The sequence below is a fragment of the Bufo bufo genome, chromosome 7, assembly GCF_905171765.1.
Source record: "Bufo bufo chromosome 7, aBufBuf1.1, whole genome shotgun sequence".
In the NCBI taxonomy this organism is placed as follows: domain Eukaryota; kingdom Metazoa; phylum Chordata; class Amphibia; order Anura; family Bufonidae; genus Bufo; species Bufo bufo.
The window spans coordinates 141,481,072-141,505,258 of record NC_053395.1 but is presented as its reverse complement, the minus strand read 5'-3'; the positions used below and the strand labels follow the sequence as shown (position 1 = coordinate 141,505,258).

Below are 24,187 nucleotides of genomic sequence, written 5' to 3'. Positions count from 1 at the left end.
TCTCATCCAAGGGAGTGGGCTCACTCACAATCTTTCCCCAAAACACAGCCATGAATAAAGAATGGTACCAAAACACCCTCCAACAGCAACTTCTTCCAACAATCCAACAACAGTTTGGTGAAGAACAATGCATTTTCCAGCACGATGGAGCACCGTGCCATAAGGCAAAAGTGATAACTAAGTGGCTCGGGGACCAAAACGTTGACATTTTGGGTCCATGGCCTGGAAACCCCCTAGATCTTAATCCCATTGAGAACTTGTGGTCAATCCTCAAGAGGCGGGTGGACAAACAAAAACCCACTAATTCTGACAAACTCCAAGAAGTGATTATGAAAGAATGGGTTGCTATCAGTCAGGAATTGGCCCAGAAGTTGATTGAGAGCATGCCCAGTCGAATTGCAGAGGTCCTGAAAAAGAAGGGCCAACACTGCAAATACTGACTCTGCATAAATGTCATGTAATTGTCGATAAAAGCCTTTGAAATGTATGAAGTGCGTGTAATTATGTTTCACTACATCACAGAAACAACTGAAACAAAGATCTAAAAGCAGTTTAGCAGCAAAGTTTGTGAAAACTAATATTTGTGTCATTCTCAAAACTTTTGGCCACAACTGTACACACACACATATATATATATACATAGGTGAAACTTGAAAAATTTGAATATCGTGCAAAGTTCATTTATTTCAGTAATGCAACTCAAAAGGTGAAACTAATATATGAGATAGACTCATTACATGCAAAGAAAGATGTGTCAAGCCTTTATTTGGTATAATTTGGATGATTATGGCTTATAGCTCATGAAACCCCAAAGTCACAATTTTGAGGTACCCTTTGCTCAGGAGATATGGATTAATTAGCTGACTACAGTGCGACACTTTGAGCCTAGAATATTGAACCTTTTCACGATATTCTAATTTTAACCCCTTCCCGACTGCCATATGGCTATATACGTGCCATCTGCACATGCCCCGTGCAGCTAGCACGTATATACACATGCATGCAGCTGATCAGCGCTGAAATTAAAGCTTCTGCAATCTAGTAGGAGCAGGTCTGGCCCCAGTTGACAGACTCAACGGGGACCCTGAGGAGAAGACAGGAGCGGTTTATTACCGCTTCTGCCTTCTCCTGTGCTGGCAGGAGATCGCTGAAGGAGCGCACAGTGGAGGGAACAGGCAGAACCGCTTCCTCTATTAGTCCCGGCGGTCACGGGGTCTGGAGCAGAGCTGCACGGTCTAAGGAGACCCTGATCCGCTCTAACTGTGTGTAATGCCCCCACAGGCGGTTTTCCTCTATAACTGGGGCTCCTGTGCAATGCAGTGGGTGGACTCTGCAGCAGTATCTCCATCCCTTGTGTTTGTACCAGGTGGCTCTCCATTCTGGCACTATAAGAGAGAGGCCATAGCAGGACATATAGATATGGGGTTCATGCTGTGAGACAACCTCTGTAGCAGCCTGAGAATGCAAACGTAAAAATCTGGAGCTTTCCATTTATGAAGGTAAAGGAAGAGGCATCTCAACATTCATGTACTAATAAAATACAAATAAAATCACAATATGAAGTAAAATTCATCACATGAATCGACTTGTAGGATGAATAGAGTGAAGAGTTAACAAATCAACTCAACAATAGGAAACGAGCAAAATAGCATCAAAGCATTTCTTGTGAATAAACATTTGAAGGAGTTTGCCCGGATGAATTATCTCCCAAGCAACATAAAATATTAAAGAGTAGGCAGCCATCTGGTGAAAGCCATTCAATGAAAGTAAGAGTCCTGTCTATCGGCCTGTGCCAAGCGTGCCCAGGACTCTACTACAAACCAGGATCCTGTTCTCTCAACTCATGGATCGAAACTCAAGGCTCAGGTTTCAGGCTCCTTCTGTCATTCACTGCTGCACAACAACGGGCAGGAAGTGGTGACATGTTTTATAGAGCCTTCTGCACTGTTCGCACCATAACAGACATACACTTTGTGGAGTACGGCCAGCCCAGAAGTGCTGGTTAACAACTGACGTACGCTTTGTTCTGACTACATCTCTTACAAACACAAGAAAAATCCCACTGCAATGGAGAAATCTGGTCTTGTAAATGTTTTTTTTTTTTTTTGTAAATCTTTATTTATGTCAATTTTTTGGCATGAAAACAAACAAAGCTCCGTTGAATACATCAGATATTACAGCAAATAAGAGCAAAATAGTTACACAAATCTGACCATCGGACACAGTGAAAAAGGAATCAACCGTATGGGTGGCCCGTCTCCTGCCGCAATTGAAATAAGCAGTAAGCCCTCGTTTAACGCTAGAGTCAACTAACTCTTCCATACATTGTAAATGTTTTTTCAAGAACACAGCCTACATAAGGGCTCTTTCACACGAGCGGATCCCATGCGTGGAATCCGCTGCGTGAAAGACAGCCAAGCCCCGCTCCGGACAGCAGAGACACGGAGCAGTAACATGATTGATAATGCTCTTTGCCGCTCTGTTATCTTTTTACTACAAAATCACAGTTAGATAAAGTGGTCACTGTGTTTTTGTAGTAAAAAGGTCACAGACACACGGAGCGTTATCAATCATGTTACTGCTCAGTGTCGCTGCTGTCCGGAACGGGCTTGACTGTCTTACACGCAGCGGATTCCACCAACGGAATCCACTTGTGTAAAAGAGCCCTCAGAGTCCGAATAAGAATAAGGCGACATGCACATGACCGTATGTGTTTTGCGGTCCACAAAAAAAAAAACTAATGACATCCGTATGCCATACGTTTTTTCTTTTTGCGGATCCATTGTAACAATGCCTAAAACAGACAAGAATAGGACATGTTCTATTTTTTTGCGGGGCTGCGGAAAGGACATATTGATGCAGACAGCACACTGTGTGCTGTCCACATTTCTGACGGACCCATTGAAATGAATGCGTCAGCATCCTATCCGCAAAAAAAAATCGGAACAGACGCGGAAACAAAATACGTTCGTGTGCATGTAGCCTAAGTGCAAGTTTGTCTGACAAGGGGAAGTGGCTTGGTGGAGAAGGGTGCGGCTTAAATGTACCTCTTTGGACAAAAAAAAAAAAAAAAGAAAAGCAGCAAAATAAGTAAAGCTAAACTAACTTATAGGTGGCGTAAAGTAAAAAGTCTGAAGAGGTGAAAGATTTATCCTCCAGCATCAGCCACTATGATAAATCTGGAACAGTTTAGGCTACTTTCACACCTGCGTTCAGGTGTCCGCTCGTGAGCTCCGTTTGAAGGGGCTCACGAGCGGCCCCGAACGCAGCCGTCCGGCCCTAATGCATTCTCAGTGGAGGCGGATCCGCTGAGAATGCATCCGCCTGCCAGTGCTCGGCCTCCGCTCCGCTCAGTGAGCGGACACCTGAACGCTGCTTGCAGCGTTCGGGTGTCCGCCTGGCCGTGCGGAGGAGAGCGGATCCGTCCAGACTTATAATGGAAGTCAATGGGGACGGATCCGCTTGAAGATGACACCATATGGCTCAATCTTCAAGCGGATCCGTCCCCCATTGACTTTCAATGTAAAGTCTGGACGGATCCGCTCAGGCTACTTTCACACTTAGAAATTTTTCTAAGTTATAATGCAGACGGATCCGTTCTGAACGGATGCAAACGTCTGCATTATAGGAGCGGATCCGTCTGATGAAACATCAGACGTATCCGCTCTGAACGCTAGTGTGAAAGTAGCCTTACACTGACTTAGGCTACCTCCACATCTGTGGTAGCAGTGTTCCTCTAGCCTGTTCCAGCAGGCAAGCGGAGGATCGTCCGGATACAAACCGCAGCATGCAGCAGTTTTTACAGCACTTCACCTTTTTCATTGCAAGGCTGAGATCTGTGACAAAATCGTATCAAATACGCACCAAAATAAGTAAGCAACTCATGCGGTATTTTGTGCGCATTTGGCGTGGAAACACAGAAATTCGTGTGGCATTTCTACAAGACAGCTGGCACCTGTGGCCAGGTAGCCTAATGCTGGTTTGCTTGCTTTTTATTTCTTCACTCATTTTCTCTCCTCATTAAACTGATAGTTCTCATGACTTAATTGATAAAATACATAAAAATGAAGTCATCGTTACTAAATAATGGTACATCTGATCCCCTATCTGTTTGCGCCTGGATTTATTTCAAGGGAAAAAGGGGAGTTTTTGCCATTTTTCTTTCTTTCTGCGACCATATCTCCCTACAAAGTCTACCTTAAGAGAGTTGTCCAGATAGAAAAATAATTGAAAATAGACTTGGTAACATACAGCACTTGAGCTAATAAAGGTCCATCACTCTCTTGGTGTTAGCCCCCAATACTGTTTGACACAGGACAGAGCGTCTGGTCTCATGACCAGTGGCCGGCTGACTCATTTCAATAGCGAAGCCTGACCAGCCAATGCATGGGCAGAGAAGGGGGTGGGCTTTTTTCTAGCTTAAAAAAATGGTAACTTTAAATTTTAAAAAGGTTATTTCATGAAAGAAACTCGTATGGCCACCCTCAAAACCACCCTGTCAAAGCCAGGACAGAAAGCGGCTCTGTTAAAGGTGACTGCACGTGTATCGGAATACACATGGGTTTTACCGTGCTCGCTCCCATGCAAAAAAATAAAACGAATCACACGTACACTTTGCAAATATTTTCAGTGCGGAATTTAACCTGCTGTGCAGATTTAGAAATCCGCAGCATGTCAATTAGGTTTGCTGTTTTAGCTGCAGATTTCAGCCTTTTCAAACGAAAGGCGAGATCTGCGGCAAACCCCATGAAATCTGCTTGTGAAAAAAACACCATTAGAAATAGCAGTTTTTGGTGCGGTTTGGATCCAGAAACACATCAGAAATCTGCATGTTGACCTGCGGCACAGTAGCCCAAGAGAGTCTTCTGCTGTGATGGACTAGGCCAGTATGCATTATATAAATGCCACCATTTCTTGACCTCTCAGAACTGCCTCTTGGCTGTATCCCACTCCTCAATCGGGGGCTGGGATACAGCCTACCGGAGCAGTTCAGCGTTGTAGACTTTGAGATCGATCTATTTCTGTCGGTCCGCAAGCTGTATTTAAAAAAGCTGTTTGCAGAGACCCCCATACAGGGTCCTAACCCCCCCACCGGGAGAGGTCCCTGCCACTATGTCCCAAACAGACTTTCATTTACGGGGTAGATTCAGTGACGAGGAGATAGCTTGCATTCACTTCCTGTCTAACATGGAGCCAGAAGAGCCTTCTGGCAATCAGGGCCAGCCTAACAAGTATACAGGGGGGCGTCAGGTCCACCTTCCTTCCTCCCATGCCGGCCGGCTCGGCGATAGATCTGTTCCACAAGCGAGTGCTGAGAGAAATGTGTGCGCTGGCTTATCCCGCGGCACCCTCCAACCTTACGGTTGTAGAATCCCGCGCTCTCATGTGGTTAAAGAAACAGGATAACATCGTAATTAAGCCGGCCGACAAGGGAGGGAATGTGGTCCTGATGCCCAGGGAGTACTATCTAGAAGAAGCGCATAGGCAATTAGGAGACAGTGTATTTAGAGCTCAGGGGAGCCCCTATACCCGGGATCTCGTCCAAGCTTTTCACGCTTGTGAACCAGTACATATCGATTGGATTTTTATCCAGGGGTATGAAAGATCGACTTATCCCTGCCTTCCCAAAAGTCCCTATATGGTACTTTGTGCCAAAAATTCACAAATCACTGACCCGACCCCCGGGCCGTCCCATCATTCCCGGGATCGGGTCAGTGACTGAGCCCTTGTCCGGCTATATCTACTGGCTCCTCAGACCTTTGCTAGCCAGTACCCCAACGTACCTAAAGGACACAGGTGACTTTCTCCAGGCACTCAGGTCCCTTGAGTGGCAGAGTGAGTTTGACCTGGTGTCCTTGGACGTCGAAAGCTTATACACTAGAATCCATGATTTAGGACTTTGGGCAATCAGCCGAGTCCTTAGTAGGAGCGACAAGGATGTGGCATTTAAAAACTTCATCCATGAAGCATTAGACCTTGTTCTCACTAATAACTTTTTTCAGTTTCACGGACAGTGGTACCGCCAGGTACTCGGCACCGCAATGGGCACACCTGTCTCGTGCACATTTGCTAACCTGTACCTGGCGGTATTTGAAGAGACGTACATCTTCTCGATGGATAACCCCTTCCTGCGGCACATTCGCTTGTTTTTAAGGTACGTGGACGATGTTTTTCTGGTCTGGTCGGGGAGCGAGGAGTCCTGCAATGCGTTCGTTGACCACCTCAATGCAAACCGGATGAATATGAAATTCACCATCAATTTTGGTGGGGAGTCTCTTGATTTTCTGGACGTGCATGTTACTATAAAAGAGGGTGTTGTACACACTAGTGGCTACCGTAAGCCCACGGCGACTAACTCGCTCCTCCACCAGACCAGTTTCCATCCGCCATCGGTAAAGCGGGCAGTCCCGTACGGACAATTTGTCCGTTTACGTAGGATAAATGATACCGATGCGGGCTTCCACAAGCAGGCCAGTGAACTCAGTGATAGGCTCCTGGACAGGGGTTATCCGTCGAGAAGCGTCTCAGCGGCCCTGTGCAGGGCTGCTAAACTGGACCGCAATGTTTTGCTCATGGAGAGGAAAATGGATGCCACACCCTTGCGCTTCGCCTTTTCCTTCCAATATAGTCCTGCCGCTGATGTAATTAGGCAGATCATTAATCAGAATTGGGATCTATTGAGGGGGGACCCCTCTCTCAGCAGCTTTGCTAACGAACGACCTCTAGTTACATTTAGAAGGTGCCCCACAATCAAGGATAAGCTGGTCAGAAGCGTATTGAATACGCCCCCAGAAAAGACCTGGCTTAAGAAACCCAGAGGGAACCACAAATGTGGTCATTGCTCATTTTGCACACTCAATGCCTGTAGTAAGGACTTGCAGATAGGGGGAATTAAACACGTTGTACGTGAATTTATTAATTGCCGTACACCTTATGTGGTATATGTAGTCTTCTGCCCCTGCAAACGTTTCTACATAGGTAAAACGATTCGCCCCCTATTTGAACGCATCCGCAAACATGTCGGCTCTATACGGTTGGGCAGAGGTAGCCCACGTCTCATTGACCATATCCGCACCGCCCACGATGCTTACCCGCGCTGTCTCTCCTTTGCAGGGGTAGAACATGTCCGACCCATCCCCAGGGGGGGTGATCGGCATCGCCTGCTCCTGCAGAGGGAGGCAAGGTGGATTATGCAAACTGGAGCGATGGGAGCGGCAGGGTTAAATGATAAAAATGACATGTCCGTGTTTTTGTAAACGGGATGCATTCATTTTAGGGGGGCGAGCAGCCACACCTGGCCTCCTACACTTATTCTAATGTCACCCATATTTAGATTGCAGTATTTATAGTTGCATTCGAATTTACATTGTTATACAAAATTTTCTTTGTCTTGCGTGCATAAGTTTGCAACCATGCGCCTATACTTAATAGACATTGATATATAATGTTGATTTCATTGACACCTCCTTTTTGTGCCTCCCTACTTTTGTATTTGTACCTGTCCACGCTGGTCCCATGTTTTTAATTCATGTTATAAATTCACGAGCGCACAGCTGTGTCTGATGGTGACGGCCGCTCTGAGTCAGCGCAGGTCAGCGTGATGACGTGCACAGCGGCCAGAAGACGCGCGATCCCGCGCGCGAAACGGCAGTCGCTGCTTGCTACAGTGTGTCCGCCCCTGGATCCTCCATGCACTACTTCTCTTGAAGTATCCGAATAAAGCAGCAACATTGAATCCACTCCGGTAAGTGCCGCGATCTTCTTTATTAGTTTCTCTCCAGATTATGAATCATCCATCTAACCTCTACTTAGCTGAGCACCACGCTGCGGAGTACAAACCACAATTGCGGTTTCCTATTATTTAAGGCTACATCAGTAAAGGCAGTGCCGCCTGGCTTCACTTACTTCATACGTATTATTTCTTGACCTCTGTTTTAAATGGGGATAGCTTCAGGAGACATCCTTTCCAATGTGGATGTCCATTTCTGGACCTGTCACTGTGTAAGGGTAAAGTTCACCTACTATTTATTGGCTACTTTATTCTGGACATACATAGGTGTGCCTTCAGGCGGGCCAAATTTTGTTGCCGAAGTTTTCGGCATACAAAAATCAGTTCCATTCACCTGAAATGTGAATGTGACCAGGCAAATTGCCTCTATGTGAGGTCTCCTCCATTCAAATACACTGTACCTGCCGTAGACTCACAACAGTGCCAGTACAGATGGCAGGTGCAGTCTATTTGAATGGAGGAGACATCACATGGAGATGACTTGTCTGGTCACATGACCTTTCATCAGCGACCATGGACAGGACCTCTGTGCGGACAGAACAAAAGACCTGGCAAACAAGGGGTATACCTTATTAAATATAGGAAACGGCACAGTTTTTCAACAAAGGCTATATTAATAAGTGCCATATTACAGGGCTCGACAAATCCCGGGCTCCAGGTCGCCATGGCGACCAGGAATTTGGTCCTGGCGCTTGGGTATTTGTCAGCCCGTTTTCAAAGATGCGCTCGGCGCGCACCATGGTTTCCTGAGCCAGCACAGTGGAGAAGGAGAGGAGTCCCTCCCCACTGTGCGCGGCTGCCGCTGGCCACTAGAACAGAGTAGGAGGAGAAGGGGAGGGACTGTGATCACTGCGCCACCAATGAATGTGCCGGCCATATCCCGGCCCCTATGACTGCACGCTGTGATCCGCGCGATTAACCCCTCAGTTGAGGGGTTAATCGCGCGGATCACAGCGTCCTGTCAGAGCCTGGTCGGGTGTCGGGAATGTTTGTCTGCATTGGTGGCAGTGGGCAGTTCCGATCGGAGTCCCAGCAGTGTAATTCTGGGGCTCCGATCGGTTACCATGGCAGCCAGGAGTCACGCTACTGAAGTCCTGGCTGCGATGGTATGTTAGTGAGCAGCATTATACTCACGTGCGCCGTGATCGCCGGGCGCTCCTTCTTCTGTCTGTGCGGCTCATTGGCCACTGCCACCAATGATTAATACTGGGGAGAGAGGGGGGTGGGTTTGTTACCAGAGGGGGCTGATAAGAGGGAGGGGGGGAGGGGCTGATCAGAAGCTTGGGGGGCTGATCAGAGGCTGGAGGGGCTGATCAGAGGCTGGGGGGGCTGATCAGAGGCTGGGGGGGCTGATCAGAGGCTGGGGGGCACATGAGAGGCTGGCTGCCATGGTCAGCTCCCTGCTGTTGTGTGCACAAAGCACAGGGCAGCAGGGAGAGTGTAAAGTCCTATTCACCCTGATAGAGCTCTATTAGGGTGAATATATGACAAGGGTTCTAGCTCTTAAGGAGGCTAATAGTTATTAAATAAAAAGTAAAAAAAAAAAAAAAAAGTTTAAACACCCCCCCCCCCCCCCAAATATAGAAAACAATATATTGCATATCGCACATGCTTAAAATTATATCGCAATATAGATTTTATGACGCGGCTCCGCCTGGCTCCTAACTTTTTTAGCTGGCTCCTAGATGCCAAGGAAATTTGTCAAGCCCTGCCATATTACCATCAAACACATTGATCAAAAGTAACGAGAAAGTGGCCAACCCCTTTAAGGAGAAAAACATAAAAAATGTCATTAAATAAACTCCAGAAGATGTGAAGGCATATCCACACTATTACAGTGGGTGTCAAGCTTTCCCCAAGTAACCTTTAACTTGAGTTTTAATGGAGACCAATATAACCTCTAGGAACTATCCCCTCTCATTATTCTTGCCCAGGTATCAGATAGTCAAATCAAGTTTAACAGAATATATATATGTATATAAATCATTCAAAATTCAACAGGAAGGTTGATCACCATATATGAAAATATGAGCCAAATGCACAAGAAAGGCTGCACACAGGCCTTGTGCCAATGCCGGGTAGTGTGGAACTGCAAGCAAGTCTAGATTATTTATTTTTTTGAGAGAGAAATGGTGACATTATTGCACATGGGAAGTTTTTGTGAATGAGGACGAGATCCGTTACTGAACAAAGTACCGCTTGACTTTTTAAAAATTAAAATGTATAAAATACACGTTTTAGAGTGAGGCTTTGCCGTATCTTGATGAAGTAATAGAAAACATGCAGTAAACCCCAAAGCTGCATCCTTGTGTCCATCACATCCTAACAAATGCTTCTAACAATAACTATAAAAAAATATATATATTTTGTTACAATACATTATACATAATATAACAAACTCCTGTCCTGTAGAGGTGTAGGGAAATAAGCAAAGAAATTAACATACTACAAACCACATGTATTAGAAGATTCTCCCCATTGGTAACCATACAAATAGACACAGCCGAGGTACACAAGGGAGAGGGGGCAGCAGTACATATTAGAGTCTTGCACTTCATAGACATTTCCATTCATAATTTAGCAGACTGTGTAACTGATGTGTACAGCAGGGAAAACAGCAAAAGGCAGCTGGAGGCGGATGACTGACACGTGTCTAAATATACATTACATTTACACAGGAAATTTTCATTGCCAGACTATTAAGGAAGAAGCTGATGCAAGGATTATTGTATGTGGAAGATATTCTAATATCTACAATAATAATATCTACAGATACAGCACTAAAGACTTCTCTTTCTATCATAGTAACTTCTGATATGGCATAGACAGACAATTATGGTGGTAGACATCAGACTGGGTTTTGGCTGTCAGGATCTAATCTAACAGATTAATACCTGGTATAACAGGAAATTATTCTTAAAACAGTTTTATACATTAAGGTAATAAACTAAAGTCATGCAGTTAACCGGTTACTATAGATAGAATGTTAAAATGGATACAGTTTAATATGTTTTACAGTGAATGGTTTATGACCTTTAAACAAACTAGATTAGTAAAAGGACATGTGAACTGGGCTGGCTGCAAAAACATGCTCCATCATCTGAAGGTATAGCCGTTTTGCATCAGTTTTTTATAATTTTTTATATATATTTTTTTAAATCCTAACCCCCTGCAGTGCCCTCGGTATATAGTATGCCCCCCCTCCCATACAGCTCCAGTATTATAAATGACCCCCATAATGCCCCCAGTAGCATATATACCCCCATAGCGCCCACAGAATTATAGATGGTCCCCAATAATGCCCCCAGTAGTATATATATGGTGCCATAGTGTCCAATATATTTATCTATATACATAGATATATACACACACACACATTATATATATCCGCCTAAGTTGTGTAGAGGTGCCAGCTTCTACATAACTTAGGTGGACTTCAAACTTGTCTAAAGCTACGCCAGCTCCCTCACTGGCATAGATTTAGACCATTTTCTATGCCTAAAAGAGGTGTAGAAAATGATAAATGAGACGGGCTGCCCTTTTCCCTGCCCACACTATGCCCTCTTTTTTAAACCTGGTGTGAGCAGCGGAAAAGGGGAAAAAAAGTCGCAGATTGTGGCGCAAATACCCATTGCGCCACAATCTGCGACAGATACAAGCCAAAAAGTGGCGTATATCTGTTCCTAAATAACCTCCATAATACATTCAAGTGTTTGCATTTCTCCCCTCTGAGTATAGAAGATATATAGGAGAACGGTGGCTTATAGCAATTAAACAGTACGGGAGCATATGCCTCCATTTCACAGTTGGTACAGTTTAGCTGAAGAGGTAAATCATGCAGATGGAAAGAGCAAGCTTCATCACCTTAGTCAGCAAGTGAGAGGGCTTTCCCGAAATGTTTCTGAGCAGAAGGGAGGTCTCCCTGTCCAGATAGGAGTGCTTGCACAGAAAAAGAAACAGACAGAAAGAGAAAAAAGTGGAAAATACAATTAAAAGAAAAATCTGAGCAGGGCATATTCATTTGTGTGTTCTGATTAATGCAGTAGGCGTGCAAAGGAAAAGATACAACTCCCTAATACATGATATGTTAATGTCCAAATTCCCATATAAAACAGGCAGATGTCCCCATTCTACCATACTACTATGCTGAAATATAGACAAGGCACAAAATAAAATCTCACAATAATTGTTACAGATACTAGTCCACCCATACATACAGGGAGTGCGCAGTCCTCTTTACAATACTAGAAGTTACCCGTTTTCCTTGTGTAAATGGTTTTACCACAGGGAAACTACAACTCTCAGCATGCACACTTGCTCAATTTTTCTCAGAACTTCTATAAAAGTAAACGGAGCATGCTAAGATTTGTACATTTATGGCGAAAAGCAGCCAAATCCCCGCCAGATCCCATTATAGTCAATGGGGGATCGGGTGGTTCCGGCATTATCTGGCTGTGCCGGATACTCCTTTGTCAGAACAGCCTGCTGGATTTTGAACACTGGTGTGAATGTACCCTTAGAGAATCTGTGTATTTGGCCACTATCCATAGATTTTTCTGGGGGATTTTCTAGAGGACTTTACCAGCTATAGGGCTCAGTCCCACAAAAACAAGGGAAAGCACAGTGGCAATCCAAGTGAGAGTCGCAATGGTGACCACGACATTACACGGTTGTGTCCAATCACAGTTTTTGCCACTAGCTATCCATTAAACAATTGATTGGATGGTAAAGGCAATATAAAACAGAACCAAAACCATAAAACAGCAAAAATGCACATATTTATCAATGTAACTTTTTATGGGGCATCTGGTTATCAGAAAGAGTCCTACAGTTCTTTTAGATGGGTCAAGGATCAGAGCAGTTATTGGTGAGGAGCCATCGTACAAAATTCACTCCCAATAATTGGGAAACGCTTATTCATCAGCCGATCACATCTTTTATAGGTCATGTAGTCCTGTGTAAAGAAGGATGCATAGGGAAGAGCAATCACACCAGCGACCAAGAAGACTGAAGCAATCACCTTATCATTTCTTCTAGGAAAGTCCAGTCACATACTTGCATTTCTTAGAAGCAATAATTTTCAATAGGAAACTAGTAAAATTATATGGATAAAAACAATTAAAGCTTCATTATTAGGTCTGCTACAAAAGGGTCCTTAAAGAGGATACCCCCCCTGAAATAACAATATTGTCAAAAATAAAGGTCTTGGATTTGTAAATGTAATTCTCCTTGTGCTGGGTTACAATCTTCCCCGAGAAAGGGTGCAATAGTGGACATAGTCACTGCAGAAACAGATCCAGCTAAGCAATGGCAGAACCAAAAGTTAAGAATTTTGTTGGCATTTTTGGGTCATTTCAAGGGGAACAGCTCTTCAAAACAGCAGAATTCATGCATAGTGGTCATGCTCCACTATTTAGCTGCCTATCATCTATGGCTAAGAACAAAAGGCATGCGGCTCTTTCCTTCAACTTACAGGGCTCACTTCAGCCTCTTGCGCAAAGTCAAGGCGACGCCTGGCTTGAAAGGGTCTTCTCAATATAACATGCTGTAAAATTGGGTCAGACGAGGGAAATGGAAGGAATAAAAGGTGCACAGGAACAGTGGGGTGAGAGAGTGACCAAAGGTTCATGCAAAAGTGACCAAGATAACAAACACAAGTGCATTATTCATAAACCACATGCAGGACAAACATCAGGTAAAAAACAAAAACTGAGCCATGCTTGAGGTTTTTCACCCAAGACATAAAATTAGCAGTAAATCATTAGTCTGAGTGGTAACTAAAGTTTAGAATTTAGTTTTCTCCCTTTTTACAGTTATTTGTATGCTTTATGGAGCATTCATTTTAGTGTACGTGACAGCAGGACGTGCAGCCACGCTGATTATCAGTTTAGAAGTGGCATCTCCGGTAACTGACGGTAAAATGCCTTTCTGTCCACATATACATCACAAAACAAAAAGACAAAAATAAAAAAAAATTGACATCAGTAAAAAATTTTGGTTGCTTTAAAAGAAAACCTGTTGGGAGTGCATTGTTTTTCATTTATTGTATCAAAGATGTATGGTAAAAACGTCAATCCAGGACCATAGAATAAATAGTTTGTCATGTATGCTCCCCCTCAGGTCCTTTGAAGAACTAAAGGACTCACAGGACACCACATGGACACCTCTATTGAGTCTGTGAGGTTATCTTACCGGCATTTGGAAGGACCACAATATAAGAGCAATTGTGCCTAGAAATTCAGTTTTGACAGCTCATATATATTGAAGTGTGTGTAAATATTATATATATATATATATAGATTTTATACCTGGGTACAGCAGGTATACATTAAAGAGTCACTAACTTAAAAAAAAAAAAAAAACTTGGTTGGTGGGGTTGCTTAGGGCTGTATCATTGCTAACAGGCGTTTGAAGTAACGCTCGTTAACGAAGATTTGCCTGAGTAAAAGTGCTGGTTCATTGGGCAATCACAATTTTTAAGCAGGCTAAAAAAAAAAATGTATGTTTGCCGGCGGCAGATTATGCGGTCTAATCACGCTCTGCTGACAGAAAATAAGGATTCAGTATGGGGACGAGAGATGGCATTTGCGATCATTGCATGTAAGTGCGCTGGTCTCCTCCGCTGACAAGCAGGCAATTGTATGCACATATACAGAGCAGCATCCTGAGGAGCGCTGCTCTGCATACACCGGCGGATTCTTTCACCACTCCAAGCAGCCAGACAACACAATACTTTAGCAGCTAGCAGTACAGAGCCGTAGCTGCAATGATGCTTGCACATGGGCCTCAGTTGGGACTAGCCATTCGTGTACATGTGACTGCTGAAGCAAGTGACTGGCTGCAGGGGTCTCATGACCAAAAACAGGTTCCATCACTTCTGCCCACTACTGGAACGGAGGGCACCTTAAAAAGTCAGTGAGCTTTTTCTTTTTTTTTCATCCCACTCCTGCCCACCATTTATTTTTGAATTATGGCGGATGACCCCATTGAGGTCACATTTGCGTCAGAAGATCTGTTTGGGGTCCATCAAAAACCTAAAATAGCACAGGACGCTTGACTTATTTTGCCCTGACTCCCAAATGGAAACCAAATGGACCCCATTATAGTCACTGGTGTGTGTCCGGCACGGCTCGCCCAAGTTATGTGCCTGTTCTGCTCATTAGTGCAGTGAACAAGCCCTAGCTAACTGATCGGCTTTAAAACCCACGGGTGCTTCCTAGAATGCACCGACTTGGCGAGCCTCACTGCAATGTGAGAACGAACGGCAGGAAAATGTTATTTCTGTCACACAACCCAATGCTGAAAGCTTTCTAAACCGCTCCGAGGTTACGGCGATGTACAGCAATCCTCAGAAACAAGCCTCCAGGACTTTTTACCAGAGACTAATTGCATTATCCCATGGGTGCCTTCTGATTGTTTTAGTAAATGTTTCAGTGTTAAAAATCATCAGTTTCTATGGCAACTCGTCAGTGCTCTGGGATCAAGGGACATACAGACGCTCAGATTCTACAATAAAAATTAAATAAAAACATCCCTCATTAGACTAAAACGTATAGACATAAAAATATACTATAACAGGTGTGAGTGCACACACTGCAGGACGACGAAGCGTTAATCATGGGTTGGCTTACGAAAAGCGAGCTCCCAACTGCATGCAGAAGTAGATTAGTACATAATCTCATGACAGGCTGACGGCTATCAGACACCAGATAAACCACAGTCAGACGATGAAAGACAGATCATCCGGGTTTTATAGGTAGGTGGACTTCTCTGAATGACCAGTGATTCATTCATACACATGGAAACATCAGTATGGACCTACCTCAGACCCCAGCTTCCGGCCTTGTGAGATTCCATATTATCTAGCATTTCCTACTGGATGCCACATTGCAGATATAATACTGTGCGCATTTCATTTTTTCTTATTATTTGGAGCAGGGTATACATGACCATTTTCGGTTTAATAGACTGAACTACATGAATGCGCGGCCATAAACGTCTGACAACACATATCATTTATGTACCACTTTACAATTCAATGGGTTGCATTCTGGTGCTACACGACAAAGAATCTGACGACGACCTTTGGGAACGTCATCGTAGCCAAATTATGCGTCTGAAAACAGATGGGATGCTCTCTGGCTCTTGTATGATGGGACACTACAGTATCGATGGGGGTAAAAACAGCGACAGACAAGTGAGTGGCTGAAAGGGGCACACAGACATGCCGCCAACAAGCCCCTAGTTCTATTATATCAAGGCATCTGCATTACTAAGCTAGATGTGAAAGAATACTGTCTCAATACGTGCCTTGTAGCATACTGATTGTGTGTTTTAGACAGCTTCTTGCCTTATTTGACAAGAGGGAGTGCAAGTGGGTATGGCTAAATCGGGAGGCCAAATGTGGATTAAGGGTACGGCTACACTAGTCACGCGACACTTTCTCTGAGTAGTGGTGATCCCATAGAAAGGAATGGGATCGCCATGACTGTTTCAAGAAATCCAGCAGTGTTGGTTTTCTTGCGACGAGCGCAAGAACCCGGCCGCGACACCTGTCACATATCCCGTGAGACCGTGTAGCGCACCCTAAATGTGTTATTGTGTGCCAAAAAAGGGTTGGTACAAAGTTAACCAACCAATAGGTGGTGTAAAGTTAGATTAAGTTAAATCTCTCCTGACATGTCTATTTTAAAAACTTCATGCATTTCCCACGTACTAACAATTCTGGAGCATCTATTCTTATGTCTGTATGTTGTGCCATTCCTTTATTATTTGTACGAGAAGTTATGAATGAATTGCTAGCAGTCTACAGTAAGGGTACAGAGGGGTGGTAACCAGTTGGGGGGGTGTACCTGCACAGACTCACTTTATCCAATCAGTGCTGCCATATTGAGACTGTGCAGGTACACACCCCCAACTGGTTACCTCCCCTCTGTACCCTTACTGCAGACTGCTAGAAATTCATTCATAACTTCTAGTAGAAATAATAAAGGAATGGCACAACATACAGACATAAGAATAGATGCTCCAGAATTGTTATTACACGGGGAATACATGAAGCTATTGAAAACAGGCATGTCAGGAGCGGTGACAGGTCCTCTTTAAATTCCTGTGCTCACCCCAGAAGGAACGGCAGGCAGAAAATACTGGTGTGGGGTGTTAATATGTACGATTCCTATGACAATGACATAATATATAGACCATGTCAATATTCCAATGATAATAGACATAAATCTATATAAATGTGTGTTAATAGTAACAAGGGGCAATAATGGTATGACCTATATATAGGCAACTGATATGGAATTGGGGATATAGATATACTGCTATCTCAGCAGCAGTAGACATGGTTGTGTTTGTGCATGCCAGGTATGGAGGTGGACGTATCAGGCAGGAGCTGATCATTATCACCCACCAAACCAGTTCCTTGTATAAATCCAAGCATCCGTATCACAACATCTGGTAGCAGCTTGGGGACACATGATGACATAGTCCAACTTTTCTTATTTGGATATATACAAACACATTTCATCACAAAATATACAATTATCTATAATATGACTAATCAGGACAGGCCACAAAATAGTCAATGGCTAAAGAGTACACTGAGGAGATAGGAAGGGAAGAACCAAGCAAGAACAGGAGGAGAACGAAAACCACGTCCCCACCTATCCCTTGGTTGTACTTGGACGGATGGACTTATGTCTTTTTTCAACAGTGTTAACTACGCAAGCTGTGCAGGAAAAGACCGCTGGACGGTAGACATGATCATATCCCTATATAATATTGCGCACATCCACAACTGTATATGTTTTGTATAGGTTTTAATTTAGACTATTTTATGTTGGAATTATTGTAATGTTATATGTAGGCTTTGTATTTTGTGTTAATGTTTTATTGTGACATGCTTGTGTTACACATTTATCTGTACTGACCTGTCCTTCATATATGTTGCGATTTTGGTGTATAGGGAGTGGGAGGCTGCTAATCATGGCAACCCCCATGTGCGTTTCATTTTTAAATGTTTTTATGGTGCTAGTTATACATGGTATGCATTTGGGACTTGAATAAAGCTTGACAATATCTTTTAGATTTGCCCTTGGTGTGCTCAACTTTATTGCCTACCATTCTTCTTTAGTGTTGTATGGTTATCTTCAGGTATGGCAGTGTAGCACTCCTTGTATATATTCTGGGTTGTGCACCCGTTTATTGCTGGTATAAATACTTACATTTTAATGCTGTATCCGTACAGAATTAAAATGTATTGGCTCCCTGGAGCCAAAGTTAATTTTGCCCGAAGTCGCACAAGACTTTGGATAATTCCTACTGTATACATATCTGAATATTGAAAAACAATTTAAAATAGGAATCTAAAGTGGGCTTTGGTACCGAGGTACCAGTCAGTAACAAAGCCCAGTTTAGATTGTTATTTTACATTTTTTCAATACTCAGATATGCATACAGTAGGAATTAACCGAAGCCTCGCGCAACTTTGGGCAAAATTAACTTTGGCTCCAAGGAGCCAATACATTTTAATGCTGTACGGAATACAGCATTAAAATGTAAGTAGAAGAAAAAAATAGAAAAATCTGCGGCACTCACAGCTGCAGGGCGTCTTCATTTCTTTCTTTATTGCAGTAGCAAAAAACATGCAGACATAGCAGGGCTGAGGCGGACGAGCCTTCACAACAAACAGCGGCGAGGGGCAGCACGAATGTGCTTCTTACGGCTACCTGTATGACGCAGACCGGTGTGCCAGCCTATTTAAGGAGGAGCATGAGGTTAACCCTAAAAGGGCATAGCTCTAAATCCGCAGAGGACACCACCTGTATGCGTGTTATAAATCAATCAACATAGCAATCAAATTGCATCATAAGTAATAACATGTACATTTCAAACAAATACACTAAGGTCATTGCGATCATTAAGGGCTGTTTCACACGAGCGGATGCCGTGCGTGACATCCGCTCCGTGAATGACAGCCAAGACCCGATGCAGACAGCAGAGACACGGAGCAGTAACATGATTGATAATGCTCCGTGCCTCTCTGTGATCTCTTTACTACGAAATCACAGTGAGATAAAGTTGTCACTATGATTTCGTAGTAAAGAGGTCACAGAGAGGCACGGAGCATTATCAATCATGTTAATGCTCCGTGCCTCTGCAGTCTGCATCGTGTCTTGGCTGTCATTCACGGAGCGGATGTCACGCACGGCATTCGCTCGTGTGAAACAGCCCTAAGGCCTAAGGGACTCATTGCATCCGTACGGATAATCCATCGCGCCTCTTTTTGAAATAGGAGGCGATGCCTATCACCTCCTTGTGTTATTGCTGGAAACACCTCAAGTCCTGCAAAACCCAGGCATTGTACAAATTGACTTCGATATGCTCAAGCCTAGTTATATGTACTGTCTTGAATGCATGCTTAATCAAAATCTTCCAAGGAGGCATAGACTTATCTACCGCGTGACCTAAGACCTTTGGCTGTCATGACTAACAATATGTTGCCTGGAGCCGATTCCTCCGGTTCTGAATCTTTAATGTCCAGGTATAGCTGTAGGTATCCATCTATAAACTGGGGTAATATTCCCAGTAATCTGCGTTGTACACGTGCTGCCGATCACATGATGAACGAGTAAGGCTACTTTCACATTAGCAGTTTTTGCGGATCAGTCATGGATCTGCAAAAATGCTTCCATTACCATAATACAACCGCATGCATCTGTCATGAACGGATCAGGTTGTATTAGGTCTTCTATAGCCATGACGGATCTGCCTTAAACACCAGTGAAAGTCAATAGGGGAAGGATCCATTTTCTATTGTGTCAGAGAAAACGGATCAATTCCCATTGACTTACATTGTGTGTCAGCACCACATCGCGGTGGGAGCGCAACCAAACGGAACAGAATGCATTCTGGTGCACGTTCAGTTCTATCCCCATTGACAATGAATGGGGACAAAACTGAAGCGTTTTCTTCCGCTATTGAGATCCTATGACGGATCTCAATAGCGGAATTGAAAACACTAATGTGAAAGTAGCCTAAGGCTACTTTCACACTAGTGTTTTTGCTAGATCCAGCAGGGTTCAGCAAAAACGGTTCCGTTACTGATAATACAACCATCTGCATCCGTTATGAATGGATCTAGTTGTATTATCTTTAACATAGCCAAGACGGATCCGTCATGAACACCATTGGAAGTCAATGGAGGACAGATCCATTTTCTATTGTGTCAGATTGTGCCAGAGAAAACGGATCCATTTCCATTGACTTGCATTGTGGGTAGAGATGAGCGAACTTCTGTTTTAAGTTCGGCGTCTAAAGTTCGGCTTCCGGTTAGCGGAGGATCCCGATATGGATTCCGAATTCCGTTGTGGTCCGTGGTAGCGGAATCAATAATGACCATTATTGATTCCGCTACCACGGACCACAACGGAATTCGGAATCCATATCGGGATCCTCCGCTAACCGGAAGCCGAACTTTAGACGCCGAACTTAAAACAGAAGTTCGCTCATCTCTAATTGTGGGTCATGATGTTTTTGCTCCACATTCCAGGACAGAAAGCATGCTGGGGTTTGCTCTCCGGTATGAGAACGGAATGCATTTTGGAGCAGTCCATTCTGTTCACCTGTGTTTTGTCCCCATTGACAATGAATGGGGACAAAACTGAAGCGTTTTTTCCGGTATTGAGACCCTATGAGGGATCTCAATACAGGAAAATATTAACGCTAGTGTGAAAGTAGCCTAAAACGTTCATCCATCGGGCGAAATGTTCTTCCATGATCTTCAGCACATTAAATCATCTGCAATCTTCTGCCCAGAAACAATTAATCTGTATGAGGATAAGCTGTAAATAAAGCTCTTTACCTCCACCGACCAAAAGGCAGTTATCGGGAAGGAACTTCCTGATAATTGCCTGCTCCATCGGTACATGGAAATTTGCCTTAAAGGGGTTGTCTCACTTCAGCAGATGGCATTTATCAGGTAGACAAAAGTTTTTACAAGGCACTTACTAATTTATTATTATTCATATTATTTCCTTTGCTGGCTGGATTCATTTTTCCATCACCTTATACACAGCTCTTTACAGCGGTTATGACCACTCTGAAATCCCGCAGAGGTGGCCGTGCTTGTACACTATAGAAAAAACTAGCTCTGATCTATGTGTGTTCCCAGCCACCAGAGAGGCCGGCACTTTCTCCTATAGTGTGCAAGCACAACCACCAGTGATGGATTGCAGGGTGGTCGTAACCCCTGGAAACAAGCAGTGTATAATGTGATGGGAAAATCAAGCCCCCAAAGGAGGCAATATGGACAATCACAATACATTAGTAAGTGCCTTGCGTTAACTCTGTCTACATGATAAATGGCATTTGCTAAAGTGAGACAGCCCCTTTACATTTATACCAGGCACTATGCTCCATTAAAGTCAATAGAGGCTGTCAGGTGCTCTTGGGATCCATCATATGGCTGTCATTTTCATTTTCCTATGGCAAAATAAGAAAAACAGAAAAGTGAACTCTGATGGCAGCCCAGCCTAACACTTGTGACTTACATAGAGCGGATGTCAATAATGGCCACAGGAAAACGTAGCATTGCGGCGCTGGGCGTCTGGATCACGAAGGGATCACATAACCGGTCTCCTTCACAAGCTTAGATAACATAATAGTCCATCTTAAGGGAAAGCTGCAACTATGGCCTGAACAATGGGAGCGTTCGGATCGCCTACAGCAGGGTTTGTGGTTCCAAACACTCCGACAAAGGCCACTTTATTCCGAGATATCTCGAGCACGGGGAAGGAAACAGGAACTAAAGGATTTTACCGCACTGATTAAACCCTTTGAGTAAAAAGATGAACTGACTTTGTAAACTCTACATACAATATGTTTTCCATTACACGCAATTACTAAAGGATTTGACTGGAACGTCATTAAGAAAATAAAGAAAACCTGAATCTTCTGCAATTCTCTGCATGTGTTTCTAAGAAAATGCTTTTCCAAGAACTCCCCCACGAGGAGCAGACGTCAGACCCAGGTTCTACTGTATGAAACCTACAACTAATAGAGGAGATACAGGACATAGGACATATGTGAAGAATCTAAAGCCGCAGACCAAGTCCTGGCCAAGCTTTGACAGGACTTCATTAAAGATGGAGAACTTCAGGAATCCCTCGGGCTACCTTAAAATCTAACAGGATATGCCGTACTTCGAGCTACAATATGTCTCTGTTTTTTGTCTTTTAGGTTGGGTTTAGGTTTTAGCATTGACATTTGCTCCACAATCCGCATACAGTATGCAGCACGCTTATTTTACACGTTGCATTTCAACATGTGCGAACCACAACCAATGGGCAATGATATGCCTAGAATATGCTGCATGATTCCATAAGGCCCCATGCACATGACCGTATTTATGGTCGGCATTTTTTGCAGATCAGATGTGGACCCATTCATTTTAATGGGGCCACAAAAAATGTGGACAGCACATGTGTGTTACACCTTCCCGGGAAAAAAAAAATAATTATAAAAATGTCCAATTGTCCATTATGCAGGCAAGAATTGGCATTGTTAATTGAGAGATTTCGGAATGTACAGACTGTATGCACAATTTGCAGACTACAAATATGGTCGAGTGGATGGGGCCTTAGTCACCATATTTACTTCCATTACAATAAAATAGGTTTTATCGATATGTAGTAGTCTAAAGGCCATACACATTAGAATAACGTCAGCTGAAGCCCCCAACCATCTAATGTGTATGACGGTGTCCCAACTCCCCCCATCATCAGATGACAGATTTCAATATGTCCAATCCATCTGTTCTCACAGGAGAGAAGATACTGCCAGACATGTCTGGCAGCAGCTAACGTCCCCCCTTCCCATTCAAAACACATGCCTGCCCAGGCTATGTATGGCAGGGCAACAATGTCAGAAGAAAAAACAATCAGGCTATTGAAATACAACATGCCCGATCCTTCCAGAACACACGCATGCTTGATCGACTGCGTGGCCTGCTGAAGGCTCTTCTCAATTTGGCTTAGGCTACTCTTACACCAGCGTTTTTACTGGATCCAGCAAAAACACTTCAGTAACTGATAATGCAACCATCTGGTATGAACGGATCCGGTTGTATTATCTTTAACATACCCAAGATGGATCCGTCATGAACTCCATTGAAAGTGAATGGGGGACGGATCAGTTTTCTATTGTGACAGAGAAATCGGATCCGTCCCCATTGACTTGCACTATGGGATCTGTTTTGCTCCGCATCCAAGGACGGAAAGCAAACTACAACATGCTGCGGTTTGCTCTCCGGTATGAGAACAGAACAGAATGCATTTTGGAGCATTCCGTTCTGTTCAGTTTTGTCCCCATTGACAATGAATGGGGACAAAACGGAAGCATTTTTTTCCGGTATTGAGACCCTATGACGGATCTCAATACCGGAAAATATTAAACGCTAGGGTGAAAGTAGCCTTAGACCAAAAAACACATACTCAGCCATTCCTTGCTGATGATTGCAGCCAAAGGGGCAAATCTCTCAGCCAAGCACGTTTGTACCTTATTTGTAAAGATCGATAAAAACGTCCGAAATTCACAAACCTGTAAGAAGATTTTCTAAGCAGATTTATGACCAAAGTTGTTCAGGAGAGGAGCGAGAGTGCTAGTGAGCGAGTCTGACGAGTTACCACAGGACGGCACCGTGCAGCTTGCTGTCTAGTGTATATACATGCTAGTCAAATTTTGAATTTAAACCCCCCCCCCCCCCCCCCCCGCTCCTTCTCAAAAAATGTTTTTAGCACAAAATACATGCAACTCAAAAAATGACATGCAACTATAAAACTATTCAGATCCAGGTGCTGGTTTGAAAAATGTAGAATATCCCCTTTAAGCATTTCATAAATATTCCCAAATGTTTCCCAAGTTCACTCATACTTTCCACATAAGTTTTGTTTCTAGAGATGGAAAATTTTCAGTCACTAAATTCCTTAATGTCACCAGCTAAAAAAAAAAAAAAAAAAGTGACTTTCCAGAACGTAAGCAGGCTTAGCAAAAGGAAAACATTAGTTACTATATTAAAAACAGACTAATTTAAAACAGGTCTAAAAATCCACGGCAGTCTCAGACACGTGTCTACAGCCTCAGACGTGGCCACTTTAAGATCTTTGTGGCACAGAAATGTAACGGTAAAAACTCGTGATCCAATAAAATGGTCATGTGCCTACCAATGCTGCATTACTGACTGCGGATTGTGACACCTCAGTCTTCCTGTGAATGGACACGCTTGTGGTAATAAAAATGCATGTGACAGGGCTCAGAGGGTATGCATGTGTGCTTAACGGGGGGGGGAATCCTTTTGAAAACAAAGGATCGGGCATGTTGAAAGTCAGGACACCC

General features: G+C 43.7%; 1 protein-coding gene across 3 annotated transcripts in view; it reads right to left on the bottom strand.

Annotated features, from left to right (window-relative positions):
- RAPH1 (Ras association (RalGDS/AF-6) and pleckstrin homology domains 1) overlaps positions 1 to 24,187 on the bottom strand; it is a 173,509-nt gene that overhangs the window by 40,291 nt on the left and 109,031 nt on the right. For 2 of the 3 annotated variants that reach the window (XM_040440103.1, XM_040440105.1), the window contains exon 5: positions 11,654 to 11,728. The exons of the other annotated variant lie outside the window; for it this stretch is intronic. In XM_040440103.1, coding sequence (XP_040296037.1) covers positions 11,654 to 11,728 — 75 coding nt within the window. The remainder of the gene's footprint in view (positions 1 to 11,653; positions 11,729 to 24,187) is intronic. 3 annotated transcript variants of the gene reach the window in all.